This window comes from Sorex araneus, chromosome 2, assembly GCF_027595985.1.
Source record: "Sorex araneus isolate mSorAra2 chromosome 2, mSorAra2.pri, whole genome shotgun sequence".
NCBI lineage: Eukaryota > Metazoa > Chordata > Mammalia > Eulipotyphla > Soricidae > Sorex > Sorex araneus.
In genome coordinates, this window is record NC_073303.1 from 231,979,472 (window position 1) to 232,001,368 (window position 21,897).

The window sequence follows — 21,897 nt, forward strand, 5'->3', positions numbered from 1 at the left end:
AGGTTCTAATCCCAGCATCCCATATGGTCCCCTGAGCACCACCAGGGGTAATTCCTGAGTGAAGAGCCAGGAGTAACCCCTGTGCATCGCCGGGTGTGACCCAAAAACCAAAAAAAAAAAAAAAAGAGTGGTATTCAGTGGGCCAGAGGTATATTACAGTGGAGTGGGTAGGGTGTTTGCCTTGCACGCGGCCGACCCAGGTTCTAATCTCAGCATCCCATATGGTCCCCTGAGCACCACCAGGGGTAATTCCTGAGTGAAGAGCCAGGAGTAACCCCTGTGCATCACCGGGTGTGACCCAAAAACCAAAAAAAAAAAAAAAAGAGTGGTATTCAGTGGGCCAGAGGTATATTACAGTGGAGTGGGTAGGGTGTTTGCGTGGCACGGGCTGACCTGGGTTCAATCCCCAGCATTCAATAAGGGCCACAGAGCATCGCCAGGACCAATCCCTGAGTTCAGAGTCAGGAGTTAGCCCTGAACACCCACAGGCAAGGCCCCCAAACAAACGCCAGTGGTATTCAGGGCATCATGTGTGGTGCCAGGCTTCTAAAGCGGAAGGAAATTGCAAGACATGCACTTTCAACACCGAACTCTGACTTCAGAACCTCTGATACTTTTGTTGTGTTGCTGTTGGGGATCACAGCTGCTGTTTCTCAGGGGTCCTGGGGTGCCACCAGGTCCACAGCCTGGTTATAAGGGGGCAGGTAACTTGGTGGTGCTGGGGGGATCATGTGTGCTGAGGATGGAACCCAGAACCTTATACATACATACACAAAGCCTGTGCTCTACCCTTATGGCCCCTTGTTATACTTTAAAATGGGCAGAGAGAAAGAGAGAGAGAGAGACAGAGAGAGAGAGAGAGACAGAGAGAGAGAGAGAGAGAGAGAGAGAGAGAGAGAGAGAGAGAGCAGGGCTCAAGGCTCTTGCCTACATTCTACAGACCCCCAGATCAAATTATCAGCAAATGGTCTATAAAGCACCACCAGGGATCAGTTTTGAGCACAGAACCACGAACAGTCCCCAAGCACCGCTGGGTATAGCTCAAAAAATAGGAATAATAATAAAATCATTAAAACATTTTCCCTGGTCTGAAAATTCACACAGAACTGCACATCCTCTATTTTGTCCAGATATCCGGTTCCCTGACCAGTGGCAGGATAAGAAAGGCGGGACTAGAACCTGAGCCCCGATGGAATTCCAACAGCCCTGTGTCCAGTCTGGTCTTTCTTCCCACTCCTCCTTTCCGTGTCTGGGGATTTCCCGGGCTCCTCTAGGATCCTACAAATTCAGGCCGCTGTAGCCGGGGGGAACTGCATTCCGCTGCACCAACCCAGGGCCCCACCCCTTCCAGCACCAACCAATAGGTAGGATGATCCTCCCACGTGGGCGGTCCGTCTTTTAAAGTGCCCAATGGGAGCGTAGAGCCTGGGACCCGTTCTCCAGTCGCGCCGCGGAGTGGGCGGGGCATCCACGGGACTGGAAGCGTCCTGGGCAGAGCGGGCCGGCGGGCGGCTGTCTTTGAACCTCATGTGGCGGGGGCTGTGGACCCTGGTCTCCCGGGCGGCATGTGGGCCTGGCAGGTGGGGCGACCCGGGGGAAGAGGTGGGGCGCTGCTGGGCCTCCCAGCTGCTTTCGAGGACAGAACCGTCTCTCGCGTTCCCCGTATGCAGTCTCTGTGCCGAAGTGCGCGCTTCTAGGTCACCTTCTGCCCGAATCCGGTCACACCAAGGCCTGTCTCCTTCCGTCCAGCCAGTGTGTCCTATTGGGGCATCTCCCAGCCCACAAGCTCTAGACCACCTGCCGCTGTGGCCCCCCAGTTTCCCCGACCTCCCCTCCTCTCCCGTCCCAGGCCGTGCACGCGCCGGGTCAGCGGCGTCCCGGGCCCCGCTGCCGGGGCCACCATCTTTGCGCTGAGCTCGGGTCAGGGCCGCTGCGGCGTCGCCGTGATCCGGACCAGCGGCCCCGCCAGCAGCCAGGCTCTCCGCAGCCTCACGACGCCGCGGGACCTGCCCCTGGCCCGCAGCGCCTGCCTGCGCCTGCTCAGCGACCCACGCTCCGGGGAGCCGCTGGACCGCGCGCTCGTGCTCTGGTTCCCAGGTCAGGGACCCTATATCCGGAACCCCTGGGGCTCTCGTGACCCATTTTATCCCCTGGCTGCGCCTGCTCCTAATTCTGGAGTCCCCTTCTGGCGCCAGGTCCCCGGAGTTTCACGGGTGAGGACTGCGCCGAGTTCCATGTACACGGAGGCCCAGCCGTGGTGAGTGGCGTCCTGCAGGCCCTGGGTGAGTCTGCGGCCACCGGTGTGTTGATGCCAGTGCTGCAGGGTGGGGACCAGGGGGCTGAGGATCCAGGACCTCCACGCAGGCCGCGTGCCCGGGCTACGGCCAGCAGAAGCGGGCGAATTCACCAGACGGGCTTTTGCCCACGGGAAGCTGACCCTGACCGAGGTGGAGGGCTTGGCGGATCTGATCCACGCAGAAACTGAGGCACAAAGGCGGCAGGCGCTGAGGCAGCTGGATGGGGAGCTGGGTCACCTCTGCCGCGGCTGGGCTGAGACCCTCACCAAGGCAAGGCCTCTCCCATCTCACACTCTGTCCCCAAGCCCCATCCTTCTGCCCCTTGCGGGGGTGCCCCTTCCATGCTCCTGGAGGCACTAGGTGGGGCACGTGGGGGTTCTTGGTGCTTATAGAGCTGCCCTGCTCCAGGCTCTGGCCCATGTCGAGGCCTATATCGACTTTGCTGAGGATGACAACCTGGAGGAGGGCGTGCTGGAGCGAGGTGGGTTCTCCTCGAGCTGGGAGTTGGGGTCTGCTGGCCTTGTAGGGCTTCCGCCTCACCCGCACCCCTCTGCCCCCACACATCCACAGCTGACAGCCAGGTGCAGGAGCTGGAGGCAGCACTGGGCGCACATCTCCGAGACGCCCGACGCGGGCAGAGGCTGCGCTCAGGGGCGCACGTGGTGGTCGCAGGGCCCCCCAATGCCGGCAAGAGCAGCCTGGTGAACCTGCTCAGTGCGTGGGAGGTGGGCAGGGGGCGGGGTGAGCTGGGGGCGGAGCCTGGAGGAGTCTTGCTGTCACACCCCTTTCTCTGACACCCATGGTCTACAGGCCGGAAGCCTGTGTCCATCGTGTCCCCAGAGCCAGGGACCACTCGTGATGTGCTGGAGATCCCCGTCGACTTGGCTGGCTTCCCAGCACTGCTGAGTGACACAGCCGGGCTGCGGGAGGGCGCAGGGCCTGTGGAGCAGGAGGGCGTACGGCGTGCCCGCCAGAGGTGGGTAGTCAGGAGCGTTGGGCAGTCCTAGGGGTCCATTTGTCTAAATCAGAAAAGACTGAGCCAAGGCTGGAGCGATAGCACAGCGGGTTTGCCTTGCACACGACCAACCCAGGTTTGATTCCCAGCATCCTATATGGTCTCCTGAGCACTGCCAGGAGTAATTCCTGAGTGCATGAGCCAGGAGTAACCCCTGTGCATCGCCGGGTATGACCCAAAAAGCAAAAAGAAAAGACTGAGCCTTCAGCTGGCCCAGCCCACCTACATGCCATGTCTGCCCACAGCCTTCATGCTGGCCAGTATCCATTCCACTTCCTCTCTTGTCCAGCCATGCCCCTCCACCATGCCCCCTGAGCCACTCTCACACGTTCTACCAATCAAGCCTGCCCCTTTGACCGGCAGCTGCTGTGCTCAGTCACGCCCCTCCGCCAGGCCCACAATTCTACCCAATCAAACCTGCCTGTCTGCTGTGCCACGCCCTCCCCCTGCACCATGCTCCAATCACATGCCCCCTTTCAGCCTGCCTTTTCTGGCCGGACAGGTTCACATAGCCCACTCCCTCCCCATCATTTGCTAGTCCCGCCCCATGCCCCGCCCACCAGCACCCCTCACTGGCGCAATTCCGAGGTTCCACTCTGTCCCTTGTTCCCCAGGCTCGAGCAGGCCGATCTCATTCTGGCTGTGCTGGATGTTTCTGACCTGGCCTCACCATCCAGCTGCAGCTTCCTGGACACAGTTATCAGGCCCAGGAGCCCCAATGGGAGCGGCCAGCGCCTCCTGCTGATACTAAACAAGTCGGACCTGCTTGTGCCCGGGCCTCTGCAGTGGAGTGGGGACCTGCCTCCACACGTGCTGCTGTCCTGCCGCACCGGGGAGGGGCTGGACAGCCTCCTGGAGGCGCTGCGGAAGGAGCTGGCTGCCCTGTGAGTATCCCGGCGCCTGGCTTCCAGGATGGGGGCCAAACCAGGGACCAGAGACACAGAGCCTGTCCTTTGCCCCTCCCAGGTGCGGGGACCCGGCCGCAGGCCCACCGCTATTGACCCGTGCCAGGCACCAACACCACCTCCAAGGTTGCCTGGATGCCCTGGGCCACTACACACAGGCCAAGGACCTGGCGCTGGCAGCTGAGGCCCTGCGGGTGGCGCGGGGGCACCTGGCCTGCCTCACCGGGGGAGGGGGAACCAAGGAGATCCTGGACGTCATTTTCAGGGACTTCTGCGTGGGCAAGTGAGGGCAAGGGAGCCAGCTTGAAAACAGGCCCATGGACACTGGGAGCCTTGTGGCCTCTGGACCAGCTGAGAGCCAGGGGAGTGTATGTGACTTTGACAGAACAGAGCTTCAGGCCAGCCACGTTTCTGGACAACCCGGGGTTTCAGGCCCTGAGGGGCAGACTGGAGGGGTTTCGCGCCCTTGCTGGGCAGCAGGAGTGGAGAGAGGCAGAGTCCTCACTTCCCGGTCTTTAATTTATTTTGTACATACCCAGGGCTCGTGCAAAGCAGCCCCACTGGTTCCTTCCAGAACCTTCTGTGAGCCCTGGTGGTCATGTGGCAACTCTGTGAAACATGTCTCCTGTGTTGTGTCCAGGGTGTGGTCATTGCTCCGAGGCCATCTGGTTTCTGTGTTTCAGAGTGACTCCCGAAGACGGCTGGAGCCCAGCTCCATCCCCCCACACCAAGCAATGCTGGTCACTGGTCTTCAGGGAGAGCCCAGGGGCCAGGGGTGTGCTGGGCAGCTGCTTCCATGGGCAGGCCTGCACAGTGGCTGTCACTCTGGAGCCACCGACCCTCCATCACAGAGTGGCCGGTGACAGGTTCTCACTGCAGGACGTGGCTGCTGAGAGCTGGGTTTGGAAAAACTCAGTTCTGGTGGGTTGAAGACCCCACCCCTGCAACGCCCAGCGGTGCCAGACCATGTGTTAGTCCAGACCTCCGCCAGCAGGGGTCGCCGCCCTCTAAGCTCCGGGAACTTGCTTGTGCAAGGCTGTGTCCACGTTTCCCAGGACCAGGATAAGTCCATGGGGTTAGCTCCGAGGCCAGGAGGGTCTGAGGGGCTCAGCCTGCACCCAGAATCCCTCTCCCCAGCCAGGGCGTGCTCTGAACCCCTTGTGTTCATGAGCCAGTTGCCTTGCAGAGGCCATTTCTGCTCCTCCTGTGAGCACTGGGGCTCCCTGAGCATAGGGTCCAGGGAGCTGAGCCCTTGGGTTCCCAGATCATGTGCTTCTGGGCACTGGGGGAGCCGCAGAAGCCTGCGCCCTTCCCGCCTCCGGCCCTGGCATCCTTGCTCAGGGGGCCTTGGCTACAATCCCTTTTTTCCAAGAAGGGTGAGGCAGTTTGTGGGAAGCAGCCATGGGGCTTATTTATAGGTGACAGGAAATTCCCAAAGAGCCAGGACTTTGCCTGGTGGCTGGACCAGAGGGTCAGGACAGTGGTTAGCCAATGGCTCCCTGACTGGGACTCTGCTGCCACCCCCTGGCCCGTTCTTGGGGGCACCCAAACTGTAGGATCAGGACTGGAATGAGAGAGGCAGATGGGGCTGAGGGGCCCCACAGGAGGAGCAAGGGGACATCCAGGAAGGCTGCCTGGAGGAGGAACTCTGGCACTGGACCTCAAAGCAGGTAGAGCTGGACAGGCTGCTGGGAAGAAAAGATGTCTTCCAAGTGTGCAGTGCTCAGAACCAGGGAATCATTAGATTCACTCACTAACCTTTCTAGCACTGCCTGGGGGGGGGGAGAGGGGAGAGACTTCCTGTGCCCCCCAAAGTAAAGAGCCCAGGGCCAGGACCCTGTCATGGGGTTTGGGGAAGGGTAGTGGATAAGCTGCAGAGGGAGATGTCGGATCCCACTGGGGTCAGGGCTGAGTGGGCCTGGTCTTGAGGGCCAGCTGGAAGCTTTAAGTCCTGGGGTGCCCCCATGGGAGAGAAGAGCCAGGTATGGGAGCCCCATGCCCATGTGTCTGGGGGCACCACACCTGCTTTGGGGGGTAGAAAACAGCCTCAGGGGTCCAACGCCTCAGACTAGCCTCCAGGTTGCCTCAAGTCAGCCTCCTTCCTGGGGGCCCTGTCTGGGCGGTCCAGCCCGCCTGACCCCCTGCCCCAGCTTGGCAGGATCCCAGCCAAGTGCTTCCTGCAGCCGCTGTCTCTCGCCGGCATTTCCGGGAGCAGGAAGTATCGCTCCTTTGTCCCTCCTGGCTGGCCTGCCTGAAGCATGGAGCTGCCAGGCCCGGTCCAGTGACTCACCCGCCCCACTGGGGTCTCAGGACCAGTGGTGGGGGTGGGGGATGGGCTCGAGTGTCCACTCTGGGATCGGGTTACTTGTCCGCTGAGGGCCATTGGCTTGGCTTCCTGGACCAGTACTGCCCAGAATGCAGTTAAGGGTCCAGGGTCTGTGGCTGGACTTGGATTCAATGCCCAGGACCCTCCTGACCTCTACCCAGAGCTTATTCCTTGGCCAGCAGAAGCTTGCCGTGGTCCCAGCCTGCACCCCAAGCCAGGGACCTTTGGGATGCCGGGCTCCATGTGGCCACCATCGAGGAGCAAGGCCCCTGCAGTGCCCACACTGGGGGGGGGGTCTTGGAATTAGAGACAGATGTAAGCCGCAACCTGCTTTTGGGGACACAGCGTCTCACAGGCTGGATTATTATTATTATTATTATTATTATTAAGGGGTACAGTTACAGACTTACAAACTTTCATGCTTGCGTTTCAGTCATACAATGGTCAAGTGCCCATCCCTCCACCAGTGCCCATTCTTCACCACCAATGGTCCCAGCATCCCGTCCTCCCCCATCCCGCCCCACCTCTGTGGCAGGACATTCCCTTTTGCTCTCTCTCCTTTTGGGTGTTCACAGGCTGGATTTTAGGGAAACTGGTGCAGGTGGGGCTCTGTAGGAAGGCGGAGGCTGGGATTTGCACGCAAAACAAATTCTACTCCAGCACCCAAAAAACCTAGACACAAATATCAAGTGATTGCCACAGTGGCCAGCCATGAAGCCATACCTGGAGGAGCTTGGGGTCTCAGGAAGCCCCTCTGGGCTGGGACACTGGTCTCCTCCCCCACTCCCTCTCCCTCCCTCCCCAAACTCTCCCTCTCTTCTCTTCCTCTCCTTTTTCTCCCCCTTGCTCTTTGGGCCACAACTGATGATGCTCAGGGATCACTCCTGGGGGTGCTCAGGCGACATCTGAGTGGGCGGATGACACCCCACTGCCTGGCCTGTGGCTCCAGCCTCTCCCCTCCCCTCTCTCCCTGACTAGAATGAGTCATGGTCCACAATTTTGGTTCCAGGGGCCGCGCTTTGCCCTCCATCCTGCCTCACTGAGGGTGGCGTCAGCAGTTTTCACAGCAGCAGCAGGAGCCGGTCTTTGCGGGTTTGCTAATATTTATTGACACAAAGGGCCCCGGTGGGGCTTGGGGTCTTGGCGGGAACAGGGTTGGGGGCTGAGCTCTGCAGCCCCCTCCAGACCCGGATTACGGGTCCTGTGGGGGGTCAGGTGGGAAGGAAGTGCAGGTTGCGTGAAGGGCGTGGAGGCTGGCAGGAAGTCTGTCCATCTGGCGTGTCTGCATGGTCACCGCAGGGAGCGGGGGGTGGGGGGGAAGGGTGTGAGCACTGTGGGCGGTGCAGTGCTTAGCTGGTTGTGTGCGGGTCCCCAGTGCCGACTGCTGTCCGGGGGTCCCCGAAGGCTCCTCAGCCACTGCACAGGAAGAGTGGAGGAAACGAAGGCATCAGCGGGGATGACATCATGCGGAGGGAGAGAGGGAGGCCTCCTGTCCTTGCTCTGTTGTGCCGGGGTCCCACCAGTTTCACTGTCCACCCCCAGGCTCAGATTCTGCCAAAGTTACCCCCAGTTTCTAAGTGTGTCTAGCTCTGCCCCCTCCCAGGTCTCATGAGGCTCTGTGGGGTGAGGGGTCATGCCGGGGGGCTTCCTAGTGGAGAAGGCGCTTGCAGCCCGGACTCCTCCTGCCCTGCCCCATGTTCATGCTGGGCCCTGGGCCCTCCCCCATCTCCCCAGGCTGGCCCTACCCAGTTCCCGGTGGGGGAGACCCCCCCAGCCGATGCCCACCCGCTAGGCCATCCTGGGAGCCGTTTCTGAGAGCCCCCAGGTTGGCTCCTGGCATCCCAACTTGGAGGCACCCCAAAGGCTGACATGCACCCCTGGCGGGGCCCCCCAAAGTCACCCTCAGCCCCCCAACCTGAATGGAAAATCCCAGAATCCTCTGGCTGGCCACTCCCTACCCTTATTGCCCCCCCGATGCTGACCCCCGGGTTGGAGATTTCCTACTCGCCCCCCAGCTGCTGAGGGTCTCCCGGGTGGGTGCGAGCTGAACCCCAAATCCCCCAGGAGGACATGCGATGCTGAGGCAGAAGGCGCCCCTCAGAGGCTGGGCTGCTGCTGACCGTGACCCCCGCCCGCCCGGCCAGCTCAGTGCTCATTGTTCTCTGAGGTGAAGCGCTTCCCCCTTCGTTCTCCGCCAGTGACGCAGGCCCGACCCCGGCCTCGGGGCCCGGGCCCCTCCTTGGAGAAGTGGGGGGCTAAGAATAGCATCTCCTGCCTGGCCTGTGCGGCTCCAGGCCAGGCTGAGAGAGGACGGGGGTGCTGGGGCCCGGCCAAGCCCCCCACGCCCTTTCCGCCACCACCCAGAGCCCAGCCTGGCCTGGGGGAACGGAGCCCCATCAGGAGCCTGGCTGGGGGCCGGGGGGGCAGGGGGCAGCCGCTGGCCTTACACCCCACAAACTGGGACTCGATCCCTGGCACCCCACACAGCCCCGCCAGGAGTGATCTCTGAGTGCAGAGCCAGGCGTAGCTGTGAGCATTGCTGGTGTGGGCCCCCAAGAGACAAAAACTGAGGAGGAGGAGGGGGGCAGGAGGAGGAGGCCGCCTGACCATGGGGCCGGAGCGTCCAATGATCCTGGCTGTGCCGGGCATCTCGCGGTCAAGGTGCAACAGGCAGGTGTGTGGCCCCAGGGTGCAGACTGAGGCACAGGGCATTGGGGAGGTGCAGTTTCGGGGTCCAGGGACCAGCCCTCATGCTCTGGGAGCTCTGGCCCCGGTGGTGTCCCTCCAGTGTCCTCGCTTAGGCCCCAAACAGCAGCCTGAGCCGCCTTCCGCTGACAGGCTGTAGGGGACCCCAGATCCCTCCATCTCCCAACACAAGCCCAAGCCCCAGGGGCCTCCCCCAGGCCTCCGTCCCTGTGCACCCCATCTTTGGCCACTGTCGAGAGCTGTAGGGCCCAGTTCAGGGGCTCCCCAGGCTGTAGGCTTCTTCCCTCCACACTCACCCCACCCCCACCTCTACGGCACCCCGGCTGCTCCTTACCTTGTGGGGAGCCCCTGAGACTCCAGAATCTTCTTCTTGAACTCCTCCACCAGGCCTGGGTCTGTAGACACAGGGGGATCCCTGAGCCCCTCAGGCCCCCACCATCGCCCCACCCCGCCCATACCCCCCTGCATCACTCACTGATGTCCTTGATGGACGGGGGCTGAGGGGGTGCGACCACGGTCCTCGGTGCCGGGATGAACTGCGACTGTGGGGGAAGGGCCGGAGCATGAGGCAGCTGGACGTGAGATGGGGCCCACGGCCATGGCAGCCTGGTGTCCACCCATCAGTGACTGTGACTCGTGCAGCTGGACCCGATGCCCCAGCCATCGCTTCCCCCAGAACTAGAGTGAAGCCAGTCCAAGGATGCTCCGGCCCACCCCTGTGAGGACCCCAGCCCTAAGACCCCCATCCAGTCACACCCAGCCCCCTCCCGCTCTCTCAGACACCGAGTCAGACGTGGCCTGTCTCTGCACTCACGGCCGCCTCCCTGTACCCCTTTCTGCCCCTTGACACCCCTGCCCGCATGCTGGTCCTCATGGAACCTTCTAGAGCCGCCTGACCGCTGCCCACTGCATGCCGACCCCAGCACGGACTGGGTGCCTATTGCTCCCTGGGCTCCAGGGCTGCTCCCAGACCCAACGCTGTCCTTCATGAGCTCCCAGTCTGGAGACCCACCAAGCATCCCGAAAACGTGGCCGCAGCCTGGGCACCCCACCGAACCCCTCCCGACTCCGCAAGCCAAGTCTGGGGTCTCCAGCTCCAGGGATGCACCTGCAGCCTTGGTTCTAACCAGCCCCGGGCAGTTACAGTCCCGTTTGTGCCCAGTCTGGTCTTCGCCACCCCGAGGCAGACTCCACGTGGCGCTGGGGAAGGGGGACCACCGCTCCCGACACCTGCTCACCTTGGGTAGTATTTTGGGGGGGATGATTTGGGCCACACCTGGCAGTGCTCAGGGGTTACTCCTGGCTCTGTGCTCAGGGATCACTCCTGCTGGTGCTCAGGGACCGTATGGAATGTCAGGGTTGGCCATGTGCAAGGCTAACGGCCCGCCCGCTGCACCATGGCCCGGGCCCAAGCCGGCTGGTCTGCTTTATTTGGGTTTTTTTGTTTATTTTGGGCCACACCTGACATACTGCAGGGTTACTCCTGGCTCTGCATTCAGGAATCCTCCTGGCAGTGCTCGGACGGCCACAGGGAATAACAGGGTCGAACCATGTTGGTTCAAGACAAGTGCCCTCCCCACTGCACTGTCGCCCCGACGCCAGGCCAGCTTCTGTGCGGGGGATGGTCTGGGCCACACCAGTCAGTGCTGGGGTCTCTCTGATGCCCTGACCCGCCTGGTTCCCCGGCCTCCTCACCTTGGCCTTGATGCAGGTGTCCAGGGATGTCTCGCTGATGGCCAGCTTCATCCTCAGCTGCTCAGCCTCCTGCTTCCTCTGTGCCAGCTCCTGGCCCAACAGGTCCCGCTCCTTCCGCAGTGCCGCCTTCTCCTGCAGCATCAGCTGCGTCTGCTGCGCGCATTCAGACCGCACACGGCTCTCCCGGGCCTGCGCCTCCTTCTCCGCCTTCTCCCTGGCCTCTTGGCTGGCCTGCAGGGCCTCGTCCACCCTCAGCTTCTGCCGCTGCAGCTCCGTGTTCTCACGGGCCACACGCTCGATGCCAGCGCGCAGGCTCCGCGCCAGCTCGTCCACCTTGTTGCTCATGACGCTGGGCAGCTGCTCGCAGGTGAGGCGCAGGGCGGCCAGGTCGGGCGTCAGGTACATGGCGTAGGTGGGCATGGAGCTCAGCGTGCGGGGGACGATGGTGTCCTTCCACAGCGCGCGCAGCTCGGTCTCGAACTTGTCTTTGTCCAGGGGGACACAGAGCGTCTGCACCTTCTGCAGCTGACCCTCGGCCAGGTCCCGCTCCTGCTTCAGCTGTGCCTGCACCCGTCCGCAGTTGGTCACCTGCTCCTGGGCCACACGCAGGCCCTGCGTCAGGCTGTCCTTGTCTCCCACGCACTGTGCCTTCTCCTTAGTCATGTCCGCCTCCAGGGCCTGCGTCTTCTGGTTCAGTTTCAAGAGCAAGGCTGCAGGCAAGGACAGACGAGCGGGCAGTCAGACAGGGGAGGGGGCAGGGGCAGCCATTCGAGGGAGAGCCCAGCCTGCGCCCGCCCGCCGGACCCTCACCGTTACAGCTATGGTTGTCGGCCTGGAGCTGCTCCTTGCACTGCTTCTCGCTCAGGATGATGGCGGCGATGATGCGCTGGTAGTTGTGGTAGGTCTCCTGCGGACACAGCGGCAGGTCTGGCCCTGCAGAGACTGCCCCCCGGCCACGCACCCCACTCTGCTCACGCGAGGCCCCGAGCTGTGATGGGTGCAGGTGCTGGAATGCCGTGGGGGTGCGGCCCCCACAGGAAGGATGAAGGGGCAGGAGAACACAGCGGGGTTCACGCCAGGAGCCTCAGAGCCTGGTGAATCTAAGGGCCCATCTCAGCCACGGCGGACACACAGCTGGACGGATGGTGGACAGCCGGATGGGTAGATGGGGAAAGACAGAGGATGGATGGTGTGTGGGTGCTGTGTGGATGGACAGAGAGACGGACAGAAGGATGTATATGGATAGTGGGTAGGTGGACAGGCAGACTTTGCCCCAGAGAATTTTCCATCTATGACTAAAGCCCTTTGGCCTGGCACAGCAGCAGTGTCATCACCACGAGCGAGAGGTGGAGTCCGGTATGCAGGACTGAGACACGGCTGGGGGCGGCACTCAGGGGGCCCAGAAGGCCTTTCCCCAGCACCCTCAGGGGTTACCTTGGGTTTGTTCACGGACAGGCCCGTGAGTGCCCTCGGGTATCCAAGGGGGCGGCTCGACACCAATAGAGGAGTCAGAACCAACACTCCCCCCCAGACCCAGACATGTGGGCCCACCAGGACAGCCCCCAGACAGGGAGCAAAGCATACCCAGGAGTGGTATGTCACAGGGACGGGCTCCTTTGGTGGGTCGGGGCGTTGAATATTCTGAAAGTCAGCCGAGGATTGAGTGTGCTCTGTGGCCCCGAGTCTGGCTAGCTCTGTGCCCATGCAGGCACCCAGACTGTCTCCAAGGAGACTGTCTCTAGCAGCTGGGTGGGCAGGTCACCAGGGAGGGGGGCTTGTCATGATACGCCTGGCTTTGACCCCAGCCAGCTACCAGGCGGTGCTGTGCCTCGGAGCTGGCCACGGGGAATGGAGGCGGGGGGTGCTTGGGCACTGCTGGGAGGTCCCCGGTTCCTAAAGGCCTCGAAGGGCTGGAGTGTGGTTCTGTGGAAGCCCCGCTGCTGGGCGCCCCCCTGCTTCGGTTCCCCGGAGCTCTGCGAGGTCCCCAGAAGAATAGGGGGCTGGAGAGAGAGGTGCACGGATGCAGGTTCCAGCGCTGGACTTGCACCTCGGTCCCCAAGCCCCTCAGGAGTGAGCCCTGAGCGTGGCCCCAAAACCAGCAAGAGGAAAGAGTGAGAGGGTCGGGGCACTCACCAGCTCAGCCTGGCACTGGCGGTAGCTGGTGTTGATGCGGTCCAGTTCGCGCCGCGCGCCCAGCAGCATCTGCATGATGGAGTCCTTGGCGCGTGCCGTCAGGTTCAGCTCCTTGGTGAGGTTGGTGCGCGCGGCCACCATCCCCGCCACCCGCCCCTCCAGGCTCTGCGCGCGCCGCTCGGTGGCCTGCAGCGCCGCCTCGGTGCTCAGGTGCACGTTGCCGTACACCATGAAGAGCACCAGGCCCAGGATGACGAGGAACTGGATGAGGGAGACGAAGAGGAAGAAGTAGCGCAGGTAGTACCAGCAGCCGCGGCGGCTGGGCCGCGCGTACAGGCTCCCGCGATCTGCCGGCAGGCCCATGGCGCGCCGCTCGGACGGACGGACGGACTGACGGGCAGGCAGGCGGGCGGACAGGCTCCCTGTGGGCCGTGCCTGCGGGGGAAGTGTTTATATTACCCCTCGGAGTACTTCCTCTGCGCGGCTCCTTCCTGGTCCGCAGGAAGCGGGGGCGCCGGGTTATCGCAACAATCCCACCTAACGTGGGGGCCGCCACCCCCAGGCTGGCTGGGCGCTTGCCCTGTCCTCTCCCAGGCTAGGGGACACTGAGGCATGGGGGAATGCCCACCCCAGAGCTGAGCGATGGGGTTGGGGCTCCGCAGACGGGGCGCCCCAAGCCTCGCCCCCACTCCCAGAGAAGCCTGATGAGTCTGAGAACCTTGGGAGTCTGAGCCTGCCTGTGCCTCAGTTTCCCACATGGAGATTCTGGGTGCCCGGTCACTTTCTGGCTGTAGCTTTATTGTGGGGGTGTATCCATGCTGATGTTCTTGACTTTGCTTCTCCTGCCCCCACGGGGCAGGGAGGGTGTTTTGGGACAGAAGAGAAAAGGCATAGGACACTTCCATCTGTCCTCCCAGAACCAGATACTTCTGGGTAGGGCCACAGACCCCCATGGCCCTACCCAGAACCTGCCACAGGCCCAGTGGGAAGGACCCTCTGTCTTGAGGGGCAGAGGGGAGGGGTCGCCGGCAGGGCCAGTGAGGAGGAAGTTCCCAGGGTGGGCAGGAAAGCCCACGTGACCTCTGCCCTCTGGCTGCCTGGCTCCTGGTTCCGGACCCTCAGTGGAGGATGGAGGGTGGGGGGCTGCGCCGCGGCCAACCAGCCTTTTCTTGGGGCTGTCCGTGCCCCCTGGGGGGGCCCCCATCTACCCGGTGGGCGGGCTCACTTCCCGTCTTCCATCTTTAGGAGGGGCCCTGCGGGTCTTCTGGGGGGACTTTGGAGGTGTGGCCGGGCCAGCCTGGGGACCCTGGGCCAGGGTAGCTTCTGGGACCCTGGGCTGGGGGCGGGGGTGTGGGATGGACTGTGCAGGGTCCCGGCTCTTGTGAGGCCTCTGAGGTGGACAGAGAAGCCCGAAGGACCCCCAGAGACCCCAGAACAGTGTAGCCAAGGCACTTCTTCCTCCACACACCCTTCGTGCCCGCCCAGCACCCACCAGGCCCCATTGTTGCCTGCCACGTGGTCGCCGTCTCGGAGATGCTCTCTGCCCCTCAGCCCGTCGACCGGGCAATAGGCGCCTTTGTCTTTTTGAGTCCATGCCATGCTGAGGACAGAGCCAGGGCTCCAGCAGGCAGGACCCAAGTCCCCTCCCTGCCCTGAAACCTCTCATTTTTGGTTGGTTTTTTTAGGGCCACACCCAGCAGTGCGCAGGGCTGGCTCCCAGCTCTGCGCTCAGAGATTACTCCTGGCAGGGGTGAGGGTGCCATGTGGGCTCGGGGGGGGGGGAGCGGGGGGGGCAGGTTGAGTCCTATGCAAGGCCGGCGCCCTGCCTGCTGCACCCTGCCCGCTGAGCGGTTCCTAGGCCCCACACCTTTTGGCAGCTGTCCTCACGCTTCTCTTTCGTGATGCCGCACTCTGCCCCCAGAACGGGTTCAGATAGCGAAAGACACTGCTGGGGCTGGGGGCGTGTGGGGAAGAGCACAGGGCTGGTATCCCGGGTGCACACAATCAGCCGCACCCACACGGGCCCCTCAAAGCTGGCTGAGGGGCTCCTGGCCCCAAGCTTGGGCGGGGGAGGAGACAGCGCTGGGAGCCACACGGGCCTCAGCACCAGCCCCGACTTGAATGTTTTGTTTTTTTCCTGAAAACAATTTGTCATGGCCACAGGAAGTTCTGGGCACGAATCTCTGAATTCCCTCGGAGACTCATCACCAGATCAGGCCTGGAGATTCCAGCCTTTGTTTTCCGGCTGAGGGAAGAACAATTCGGTGCTATTTGTTTGCACGGGACAGGGAAGATCTTGCATCCATCCGGATCTCAAGGGAAGTGGGGCCTCCCCGGACCGGAGTCGGGGCAGGAAGGCCCTGGGGGTGCCAGGCCCAGAAGCCCCAGAACCAGGGCCCATCCCGGCCCTCTGCAGAGGCTGACGGCACCCCGTTCTCCCCCCTGCTCCCCAATAAAAGAAGGGCATCCACTTCCTGTTGTTTTTCTGTTTGTCTATTTGGTTTTGGGCCATACCTGGTGACGCTCAGGTATCACTCCTAGTGGGCTCAGGGGAAGCATCCTTGATGCCAGCGATCAAATCCAGCTCAGCCACACGCAAACTAAGTGCCCTTCCCGCTGTCGCTGTACTTTCTCTACAGCCCAAAGAAAAATATTTTTTCTGTTTTCTTTTCTTTTCTTTTTGGGTCACACCCGGTGATGCACAGGGGTTGCTCCTAGCTCTGCACTCAGGAATTATTCCTGATGGTGCTCGGGGGACCATATGGGTTGCTGGGAACTGAACCCAGGTTGGCCGCGTGCAAGGCAATTGTCCTATCCACTGTACTATCACTTCAGCCCGTTTTTTTATTTTGTTTTGGGGGCACACCCACCAGTGTTCAGGGATTACTCTTGGCTCTGTGCTCAGGAACCACTCCTGGTGGGCCCAGGAGAACAATTCGAGGTTCCAGGGATTGAATTGGATCAGTCTTGTTCAAAACAAACACCCTTCCCACTGTCCTATCCCTCTGGTCCCGGACATCTGCTTTCTTTTTAGAAAACAAATACTTAGGGGCTGGAGCAATAGCTAGTGGGTAGGGCATCTACCTTGCACAGGGCAGACCCGGGTTCAATTCCCAGCATTCCATGGTCCCCTGAGTACTGCCAGGAGTAACTCCTGAGTGCAGAGCAGGAGTAACCCCTGAGCATCGCTGGGTGTAACCCAAAAAGAAAAAAAAAACTTAATTTACGTATTTATTTGGTTTCTAGCCACACTGGGCAGTGATTAGGGGTTTCTCCTGGCTCTGCACTCAGGCTTTCCTCCTAGAAGTGCTCAGGGGCCATATGGGATGCTGGGGATGGAATTTGGGTTGGACCCTCGCAAGTGCCCTACTTGCTGTACTTTCTCTCCAGCCCTGAGATCCACTTTCTAACCAGGATGGGGACCCCAGTTCTCTACTGCTCCCCGCTTGCCCTGCCCCCACCATCCAAGGCTCCGCCGAGCACCCCAGCTCTCTGCTGTGATGGAGATGGGCTGCAGAATGACTGGGGGTGGGGAGGCCTGGGACAGGGACAAGAAACTCAGACCCAAACACGCACGCAGAGGTAGAGTGTTAGCCTTGCACACGGCTGACCTGGGTTCAATCCCCGGCATCCCATATGGTCCCCTGAGCATCTCCAGGAGTAATTCCTGAGTGCAGAGCCAAGAGGAACCCCTGAGCATCGCTGGGTGTGAAAAGCAAAACAAACAAAAAAGCAGGCACGCAGGGACAGACTGCAGAGTCCAGAGCCGAGGGAGGGGAGTCTGGGGGTCAACAAGGGCCCTCATTGTTGGGGTTGTCCTGCCCAGGAACCCATTTGTTTCTTTCCTGCGCTCAGCTGGGGGGCAGCTGACCCCCGCCACGATTCCCCATTGCAAACAATTAACAGGTGAATATGAAGGTAAAGGGGTGACCATGGGGGTGTCAGGGCTCATCTCTGCTGCACAGGGAGGGGGCACGTGCCCTCACGGCTTTCTTCTGGGGGCCTCTTAGAGAAAGAATCCCCTCCGCCGCCCCAGCCATTCTGCGGCCATACCGGGCAGGGGCGCACCCTGGTGGCCCAGCAGGGCACAGCAACTGGTCCCCGGCCCCTCCCTTGGGTCTCTGCTTCCTGCTCTGTGCGTGTGTGTTGGGGGGGTTCAGTTCCAGGTGATGAAGAGAGTGGGCACGCAGAGTGTGGGCCAGGCTGCGCCAAGGCCGCGCTGGGCAGGGGCCATGAGGACGCTGCCGAGAAGCCGCTATCAGTGCTCGCTTCCGCTTCCCTCTGCACAGGATCATGTGGGAGAAGGTCCTGGCATTGAGGAAAGGCTTAAGGCAAGCACTCTGATAAAGAAGCACTGGCCTGCACGTCTTTCTAGGGGAAAGGAGAGGGGGCCGGGCTGGCGGGGAGTGGGGGAGGGAGAGAGAAAGGAAAAGATGGGGAGAGGGGAGGGAAGAAGGAGAGAGAAGGGAGAAGAAAGAGAGAGAGCACTGGGGCCAGAGTACACATGGGGGGCCTGGGGAGGGGCATTACCAAGGAATTCTTTGTCCTAGTCTTTTAAGTTTCCTTGTCTGGAGTTATTTATTTTGGTTTGGGAGCCACACGTGGCAGTGCTCTACACTCAGGGATCACTCCTGGGGGGCTCTGGGAACCCTATGGGGTGCCAGGGGTGGAACCTGGGCCTCCTTTGAGCACATTCCCCAGGCCTGAGTAGTCGGTGATCTCTGTAAGAATACACGCACAATTCACCACAAATGAGTCTTTAGTACAGTGATGCATTGCTTAAGGACATTTGGTAAGGAGGGACGGTATGGATGACGGGTCCCCACTCTGAGCTGCACCCAGGCTCAGGCGTCTGCTGTGGCTATGGCCTGACAAGGCAACAGGCGACTGTAGCATCTAATTTCTTTCTTTTTTTTTTCTTTTTGGGTCACACCCGGCGATGCACAGGGGTCACTCCTGGCTCATGCACTCAGGAATCACCCCTGGCGCTGCTCAGGGGACCATATGGGATGCTGGGATTTGAACCCGGGTCGGCCGCGTGCAAGGCAAACGCCCTACCCGCTGTGCTATCGCTCCAGCCCCCTGTAGCGTCTAATTTCTTTTTCTTTCTTTCTTTCTTTCTTTCTTTCTTTCTTTCTTTCTTTCTTTCTTTCTTTCTTTTTTTCTTTTCTTTCTTTCTTTCCTTTTCTTCCTTTGGTCTTGGGTCTATCTGACAGTGCTCAGGACTTCCTCCTGTGGGGCTCAGGGGACCTTATGGGATGCTGAGGATCACCTCACCTTAGCCCCAAACCCTCTTAACAGAATCAGCGGTGACCTTTATGAAGACTTGTGGGCACAGAGCCATCCCCAGCCCCTTGGGCTGTGCCCAATGATGGAGCCACACTTCCTGGTCCCTTGAGTTCCACTCCGGAATATCCTGTTCTCCTCTGCCAAGAGGGGTCTATGGTTTGATAAATCACAGTTGTGGGCCTTTGGGGCTGGAATCAAAGCATCCATTTTACAGACCAGGTAAACTGAGGCATGGAGCGAAGGTCTTCCCATAGCCACAATTGAGCTGTAAGGCCTCCCTGTCTGTGGGATGAGGACAGCGCTGGGAAGGGAAGGGCGAACTCAAGCCGCACCTCAGCACTTCTGTGTGATGAAAACAGGCCTCAGTTTCCCTGTCTGCAGAGCCCACGAGCCCGCAGCACCCTTTGGGGTGTTCCTGGCTCAGAAGCTGATGGGGGTCTCGCCTGGCATTGCGCCCCGCAAGCTCCGCGGCCCTGTCCTCACCGGTGGGTGCGCCGAGGCCTCTGGCAGCCCCCCGAGGTTCCGGAGCGGGAGCGCGAGCGCGAGCTGGGCCGGGTCCGGGGGCTGGGCCGGGGGCGAGGGCAGAGGCGCGCCCCGGAACCGGGCCGCGAGTGCGACTGTCTGCGCTCAGGGTCCAGCTCGGTTTCCAGGGCGTCCCTGCAGAGGGGAGAGGGCGTACGTGAGCGCCGCGACCCTGGGATCCTCGGCTACTTACCCGGAAGCTGCCCCAGATCTGGGGCCCACCCAGGAGCCCACCCCTTTCCCTTACATTCCCCCCAGTGGATCAGCATCAACTTGGACCCACTCCCCAAATGCGTGTGACCCCGGGGGTCCCTCCCTCAGGCCCTGCCACCAGCGGCCGAGAATCCGAACCCAGGACTCTCTCCCAGCGCACCGGTCCTTATCCGCAGCTGGCTTTTCAGGGATCACGCCCCGTGTGGTGATTGGGCGAGAGAACTTGTTTCTGCGCAGCCATTGGATAGCGGGTTCGTCCCGGACCCGCCCTTTACTCACACGCGCTGGCGCAGCGTCGCCTCCCGGGCCGCACAGGCTCCGCCCTCGGCCTCAGCTGCGCGCGCCCGCCTCTGAGCCTCGTCCAGGAGCCGCGCGGACTCTGCGGCCGCCGCCTCCCAGCGCGCCACTGCCTCTGCGGGAGCGGGGGCGCGTCAAATTGCCCAGCCCAGGTCAGCGGGCATTGCTCTCTGAAATTTGGTTGCACGTCTATGCCCTGCACCTTTTTCCTGGGTTCCCGGGGTGCCAGGGTTCCCCGAGACCTTTAGCACTTTGCCTGTGCTCTCAAACAGGCTTCCGCTGTAAGGTTGCATTTTTCTCCTGCATAGCCAGGAGCCTTCAGACTCCTCCCACCTCTGGTCCGGCCCCCACTCTCTTCCCACCCCACCCCCGCACACGTACCTGTCAGCTCCCCGTTTTCGGCCCCAATCTGGGTCCCCCGCGCCTTGGCCTCGTCCATCTCGGCTTTGAGTGTGGCCAGCTGTCTCTCGAGCAGGCTCTGCAGGAGATGGAATCACTCGCTTTCCCTTTCCGAGGGAGATGGCAACAACGAGGTCGGAATTATTCTTTTTTCTTTTTCTTTATGCTCAGGGATCACTTCGGGGGGGATTGGGGGAGTTTCTGGGGTGCTAGGGGTTGAACCTGGATTCACCTCATGCAAGTCAAGGGCTCCAGCTCCTCCAGATGTTTTCTTCCTTTCTTTAATATTGGGGGAGGCTCAGGGTTACTCCTGGTGCTGCTTAGGGACCATATTGGATGCCGGGGATTGAACCATGTCATGCATCTCATCCATCTCATGCAAGTCAAAGGCACCCCCGCTCTCTGTACTAACTCTCCAGCTTCACTTCTCGGGTTCTTTCCCTACCCTGAGCCTCCCCACGTGTCAGCCTTGAGCACAGCTGGGTGTGACCCCAAAACCAAAAATATAAAGAGTGAGCTGGAGGGTGGTCATAGGGCAGGGCCGGCAGACAGGTACCTCCCCCAGGCCAACTTTAGCCTCCTAATTATAGGTGCCAGGAATGTCCCTCCAGAAATAGGGCTGCAGGGTCGGCTGGGGAGGAAGGTTCGCAAGGCCCTGCTCTGGTGGCTGGGGTGTATCCGACCTGCCGTCTTTGTAGCATGCAGGGATGGGGGTCGTCCGGGTGAGGGGGACTCCAGTGCACCCGCGTTGGGGAAAGTCATAGACGCTCCCTCGGGAGCCTCCATCCCTGGGAAACTTGGGTGCGCATGCGGGGAACTATCTTCCCACTTCCTAGATTCTCCATGTCCTCGGCCCGTGCCCAGCCCCGCTACCTGGCGGCCCTCGCAGGCCTTGAGCGCCCCCTCTAGCTCCCGGTGCGCCCCGTGCGCCTGCTCCAGCCGCCGCGCCACAGCCGCCCGGTCCTGGATCGCCTCGGCCAGTTGCCGCCGCAGCTCTTCGACGTCGGGCGCCGGGAACCCTTGCGCCGTGGTGGCGTTGTCGGTGGACGCGGGCGCGGGCTCCGGGCAGCGAGAACCCCGGGCAGTGGCGGCCGCCACGTTCCACGCCAGCAGGGCTCCCCCAGCCGCAGAGACCGCCAGGAACACCGCTGTCGCACACACGGCCAGCGCCCGCCACGCGCGTCCCAGCTGCCGCCCGGACTCGGCCATGCCGCTTGCTGCAGCCCCAGACAGCGGCTAATTGGCACCTGGGGCTCCCGGGACATCCACGGATCCGCCCCGCCCGGCCCCACGGGAGGGGCCGGACCCGCCAACAACCACGCCAAGACCCACGTAGCAACCAGCAGGGACTTGGCCTGAGGCCTACCTGCCCTGCACAGGCTGTGTCCGAGCTTCAGTTTCCCCGGCAGGCAGGAGCCAGGCCCCAATGTGGGAGTGACGGGCCCCCAGGGGGGCTTATGTGAGGCGGGGAGGAAAGAGTCCCTTTTTCCCCATCTGCTTCTGCCACCCCAGGACCCAAGGTTACCGGGCTCTTATCTTGCCTTGCAGAAAAGAATTTCAGGAGTGGACAAGCAGTGAAGTAAAACAGATTTTACTGGAGAGTCTTAGGAAGGGGAGGAGGGAGAGAAAGTGAGAGAGTAATACGCAAGAGAGAGAACCCTGGCTGCTCCCAGGGCGGAGAGAGCCCCTACACGCATCCCAGCATTAGCTAGGAAAGTACACATCTCAAGAGGGGAGAAGCAGGCTACACATGTGTTCGGCCACGTGGGCACAAACAGCTCATGGGCTCGAGCAGCATCTGTGTACCCTCCTTTTGTTCAAGGTGGCTTTCAGAGGGTTTTCCCAAGCTGTCCCAGGTAGGGCTTTCTAGCTAGATAAGAGCCCGTTGCTAGCGTAGTCAGGACCTTTCTGTGAGGAGGGGTCCTGTCTCCTCAGGGTCGGCTGCTGGAGAAGGCCTTATCAGGTCTTGCTTTCTGTATCCACCAAGTGGGTCAGACTTAGAATTAGTGGCTTTTATTTCCCAGAAATTTCAATGCCATGATGTGGGGGCCCCTTTCCTAACCTCTCTGCCTGGATCAGGAGCACATCACGTGTTCCTGG

At 61.4% G+C, this 21,897-nt stretch overlaps 3 protein-coding genes across 4 annotated transcripts; 1 reads left to right on the forward strand and 2 right to left on the reverse strand.

The window, feature by feature from the left end:
• The first annotated feature begins 1,455 nt into the window (after positions 1–1,455).
• Positions 1,456–11,099, forward strand: GTPBP3 (GTP binding protein 3, mitochondrial). 2 transcript variants are annotated; one of them, XM_055126457.1, is made up of 9 exons: positions 1,456–1,580; positions 1,850–2,097; positions 2,196–2,282; positions 2,365–2,567; positions 2,706–2,778; positions 2,868–3,011; positions 3,108–3,273; positions 3,927–4,196; positions 10,961–11,099. In XM_055126457.1, the coding sequence occupies exons 1-9, from the start codon at positions 1,528–1,530 to the stop codon at positions 10,980–10,982; spliced, it is 1,266 nt and encodes a 421-aa protein (XP_054982432.1). In that variant the 5' UTR covers positions 1,456–1,527; the 3' UTR covers positions 10,983–11,099. The 2 variants fall into 2 exon arrangements, with proteins under 2 accessions (XP_054982432.1, XP_004616718.1); XM_004616661.2 differs by lacking the exon at positions 10,961–11,099 and adding an exon at positions 4,279–4,852.
• PLVAP (plasmalemma vesicle associated protein) lies at positions 4,977–14,821 on the reverse strand. The gene is made up of 7 exons (XM_055126458.1): positions 14,046–14,821; positions 13,078–14,003; positions 11,755–11,851; positions 10,945–11,654; positions 9,725–9,791; positions 9,584–9,644; positions 4,977–7,959 (listed from the first exon to the last, which is right to left on the reverse strand). The coding sequence occupies exons 2-7, from the start codon at positions 13,438–13,440 to the stop codon at positions 7,953–7,955; spliced, it is 1,305 nt and encodes a 434-aa protein (XP_054982433.1). The 5' UTR covers positions 13,441–14,003; positions 14,046–14,821; the 3' UTR covers positions 4,977–7,952.
• Positions 14,822–14,879: 58 nt separating this feature from the next.
• Positions 14,880–21,060, reverse strand: CCDC194 (coiled-coil domain containing 194). Its single transcript, XM_004616865.2, has 5 exons — positions 20,671–21,060; positions 19,780–19,876; positions 19,381–19,513; positions 18,850–19,023; positions 14,880–15,710 (listed from the first exon to the last, which is right to left on the reverse strand). Exons 1-5 carry the CDS (start codon positions 21,004–21,006, stop codon positions 15,602–15,604), a joined length of 849 nt encoding a protein of 282 aa, XP_004616922.2. The 5' UTR covers positions 21,007–21,060; the 3' UTR covers positions 14,880–15,601.
• Positions 21,061–21,897: the final 837 nt, after the last annotated feature.